This window comes from Oryza sativa, chromosome 5 (assembly GCF_034140825.1).
Source record: "Oryza sativa Japonica Group chromosome 5, ASM3414082v1".
NCBI lineage: Eukaryota > Viridiplantae > Streptophyta > Magnoliopsida > Poales > Poaceae > Oryza > Oryza sativa.
In genome coordinates, this window is record NC_089039.1 from 7,056,641 (window position 1) to 7,060,896 (window position 4,256).

At 44.1% G+C, this 4,256-nt stretch overlaps 1 protein-coding gene across 1 annotated transcript; it reads left to right on the forward strand.

Annotated features, from left to right (window-relative positions):
- Positions 1-1,029: 1,029 nt before the first annotated feature.
- On the forward strand, positions 1,030-3,462 carry LOC4338104 (abscisic acid receptor PYL5-like). Its single transcript, NM_001420276.1, has 3 exons — positions 1,030-1,373; positions 1,765-1,983; positions 2,725-3,462. The coding sequence occupies exons 1-3, from the start codon at positions 1,179-1,181 to the stop codon at positions 2,938-2,940; spliced, it is 630 nt and encodes a 209-aa protein (NP_001407205.1). The 5' UTR covers positions 1,030-1,178; the 3' UTR covers positions 2,941-3,462.
- The last annotated feature ends 794 nt before the right edge of the window (positions 3,463-4,256 follow it).

The following is a 4,256-nucleotide window of genomic DNA, read 5'->3' on the forward strand; positions in this document are numbered from 1 at the left end:
AAGGTATCACAAAACTATAAGTTGTAGAGTTTTAATCCCTAGCATTACCGTCATGTTGGAGCTATAAAGTTGTAGTTTTGTGATTAAATTGATACTAAAACTTAAGTTTTTTTTACTCAAGTTACTACTTAATTTATAGTTTTATGAAACTCTATCTTGAATATGTAGTTCCGTGATAATTTTATTGCTAAATATATAATTTTGCGATATACAGTCTTAAATCTATAGTTTTGTGATAGTTTAATCATTGTAACAAAATTTACTCTATACTTTTTTATATGGTCCATTGTAGCTTAGATTTGTTACAAAATAGGAAAAAGTTAATATGATCAATAAAATTCTAATATAAGTCTGTATATCACCTAGAATATGATATAAAGAACACTTTGAAATATGAATATATTAGTATATACTTTTATACTAAATATACTTATAATTTGACAAATCACTAAGTCATAATTACTCCATTTGACATTTTAAAATTAGCATATGCCTTGTAAAATGATAATTTCAATATTTACCATTCCAAAAAATTCCAAATTAATCACACCCAATAAATATGATAGTACTAATCTATCTTTTTCTAAATGAAGCTACAAAAGGATCTTTTTAGAAAGGTGGCACATTCTGAATCCAACTTATGCCACTAGGATATACACCCATCCAAGTTGACACCCTAATACTATATGCAAATAAAAACACCACTACCTTGGACATTAGTGCTCCCCCTCATGGTGCCAAAGATATTTTCCAAGTTACCCACCGACTAACCTACTACGAAAAACAAAACCAAAACAAACAACTCAAACCCCCTATTATTTTTCTTTAACAGAAATATCATGGGTGCCCTCGCGGCTAAGCAAACCCTTTAAAAACGACCCCTCCGGTCCATGCACCGGGCTCACGCACGCACCCTCCCCACCCCTCCCGCCCCCTCGGGGTCCGCGCATGGATAACTCGTGGGTGGGCCCCACCACCCCCTCCTCCCCTCCCGCAGATTTTTGTACCCGCCCGTGTGTGTGCGTGTGTAAGCAAACCCAACCCACCGCTACCCTCTTCTCGCCGCAAGCGAGGCGAGCCAAGCAAACGCGAGGCCGACGACGACGACGAGGAGGAGGAAGCGCAGCCACTAGTCGCGGCGGCGGCGGCGGCGGCGGCGGCGGGTGATCGGAGGAGGGATGGTGGGGCTTGTGGGAGGAGGAGGTTGGAGGGTCGGGGATGATGCGGCGGGTGGGGGTGGGGGAGGAGCGGTGGCGGCGGGGGCTGCGGCGGCGGCGGAGGCGGAGCACATGCGGAGGCTCCACAGCCACGCCCCCGGCGAGCACCAGTGCAGCTCCGCGCTCGTCAAGCACATCAAGGCTCCTGTTCACCTCGTGAGTTCCACGACTCACGACGCCTTCCATCCTCTTTTTTTTTTCTGTTCTTCGTTTGGTGTTTGTTCGATTGGTTGCGTTTGGTTTGGCTACTTGGCTCGGTGGTTGCTCCTTGGATCTGAATTTTTTTTATACTTTGTTTTGGCGCTGGGTTTGGTGCTCGTGCGGCTCGGTTTGATGCGTAGCTGTTGCCTGAGATATTTGTTCGGTTGATTGGTACTAGCTCGAATTGAATGTGCGAATTTCGCCGTGTTTTTGGCCGCTCGAGATCCCAAAATTGTATGGGATGTTTTGACTTGTTTCTTCGCGGCATCTGCTTGGTTGATTGTATTGTTGGTGATGGGAGTATTTGATTGTTTGATCGATTGATCGATCGCTGCTGCTGCTGCAGGTGTGGTCGCTGGTGCGGAGCTTCGACCAGCCGCAGAGGTACAAGCCGTTCGTCAGCCGCTGCGTCGTGCGCGGCGGCGACCTCGAGATCGGCAGCGTGCGCGAGGTCAACGTCAAGACCGGCCTCCCGGCGACCACCAGCACGGAGAGGCTCGAGCTGCTCGACGACGACGAGCACATCCTCAGCGTCAAGTTCGTCGGCGGCGACCACCGCCTCAGGGTTCGTGCCACTCGATACTGATACCCATTTCTGTCTACTGCTCTGCTTTTTTTTGTCCCTTTTTAGATTAGATAATGTGCTCTGCTTATTTCTGCCTTCTTAATTACTAATCCAGTATGATTGGCTCACTGCAAGTATATCATTTATGCCTTCTTAATTACTAATCCACAGTATGATAAACTCACTGCAATCCAGTATTTTTAGAAATCTTGTTTTCTGTTTTATCTTGGTAGCAAATGTTTGGCATTATAACCTCTGCATATGGCATGCCTATCTAGATTTAGAATGGATATGGGTTCTGGAAGTCACATTGGTTCATCCATCGTTTTGATTGGATCAGATGATAGATAACCTTGTGCTTCATTATTTGACCTACTAATTTCTAGGAAGTAATATAATCATGAGTAGTTTTGACTTCCACTAGGGATAGAATGAAAAAATGGACACTGGGAAACTCAACCCTGTTTTCCCTGTTCTTCATTTGGGCTTCAGTTTAATGATTTGCGATGTGAATTCCAATACGTCGTCTGCTTTCTTGAAAGGCAATGACCTACTAGTGTGGTCTGCATGTGGCCTTGCTGTTTCTTGAACCTTACTTGAAAAATAAGTTGACCATGTTGCCTTAATTGAAGAATAATGATTTTAGGTTCTTGTTTATGGACAGCTAGGCACTCATGATCTTTACGACTTGTCAAAGCTTTATTTTGATTTGTACTGATTTCTGTCTCCCCACTCCTTCAGAACTACTCATCCATCGTAACTGTCCATCCGGAGAGCATCGATGGAAGACCAGGGACGCTTGTGATTGAATCATTTGTGGTGGACGTGCCTGATGGAAATACAAAGGACGAGACATGCTACTTTGTCGAGGCCGTGATCAAGTGCAACTTAACATCTCTCGCCGAGGTATCAGAGCGGCTAGCAGTTCAGTCACCCACCTCGCCACTTGAACAGTAGGGTCATCACTGGCACGGGACATGCGAACTGGCATGAATAAGAAGCTTCAAATGGTTGCTAGAGATTTAAATCTTTTTGAGATGGTAGTTCCTCCATTGTCTTCGATATATATGCCTCTTGTAAGGATTAGTATGTAGGGTTAATTATCTTTAGTTGCTGGCTAGTGATGGGCTTAGGTCTTTTTAGGGACTGCACCTAGCTACCTTGTAGTTATGTATGCATACTGCTAGTAGTATGTGTATAAATAGGGAAGCATGGAGTGGTTTTTGCCTCTTTGGTGCACATGTGAAACAACCTCAAGAGTTCTTTTTCCTGCATTTGAGCTGGCTTCCCATTGTAGTATAGTATTGTTGTGTTCTTGGATGACATTCCGCTAACACTTGGGCTTGGTTGGGGGCCTTTTGATTTGGGTGGATCTTGGATTGTGCTGTAATATATACATATGAAAGGAGTTCTCCTTTGCACTATGAAATCCTTTCATAGTCAAAGAATATGCTTATTGAACCAGTATAATATTCCTGCACATGACCATGAGTTCAAAGACAAACAAGATACCTAGAAGTCCAAGATTAAAGTCAGCCTTAAAAGGAGTTTCTGAATTCTCATGTTGCAACAGAGAACAGAATCGTTGAGAAAATATCTGGGTTTTCCTGTGTGAAGTTAGGTTGCCAACCCTTTGAATGACAACCAAAAATCATCAAGGCTGAAGGAGGCAAGTCCATCCTCGCATGCTTTTGCAATCCATGCCCTCTTTGGGTGCTGTCAGTTTTCAGGTCACTTATTATTATCATTAATCCAAGTCTACCCCCATTCTAATCCTCTCGTTACAAGTAGCTTTCCAAGCATTGTTTGAGACAAAGCAAAGGCGGTCACTTTCAGGGCCAGAAGCTCCTGAGATGGCTTCTCGAGAAAAGTCGATGCTGGACCAAACAATGCACAAGCTTTGCTCGCGTCTGTTCTTGTTTGTAGCTTTGTTTGGCTGAGAGGGAGACTCTGACGGTGACTTGCTCCTACCACCAAAGTATGGCGGTTTTCAGAGAAAAATGTGTTTTGGTTTATACAAGTTTGCATCTTTTTTTTTCCCCTCTTTATCTGTTTGTTCACTGCAGCGATGACTAACTAACGATTGGTCGTTTTTGTTCCCTAAGATGGTAAGGATGATATCGCTTGTTTTGCCGTTTATGCTGGTGGACAGAATGAGTGGCATCACTTGTGAGAGTCATCTTGAGACTACGTTAGTGCGCTGCGGGGAGTACGCCGTCCTCGCACATGTTTGAGTGTTTGACTGAAGAGGTTGTCTGTCTGTGTGTGCAAGA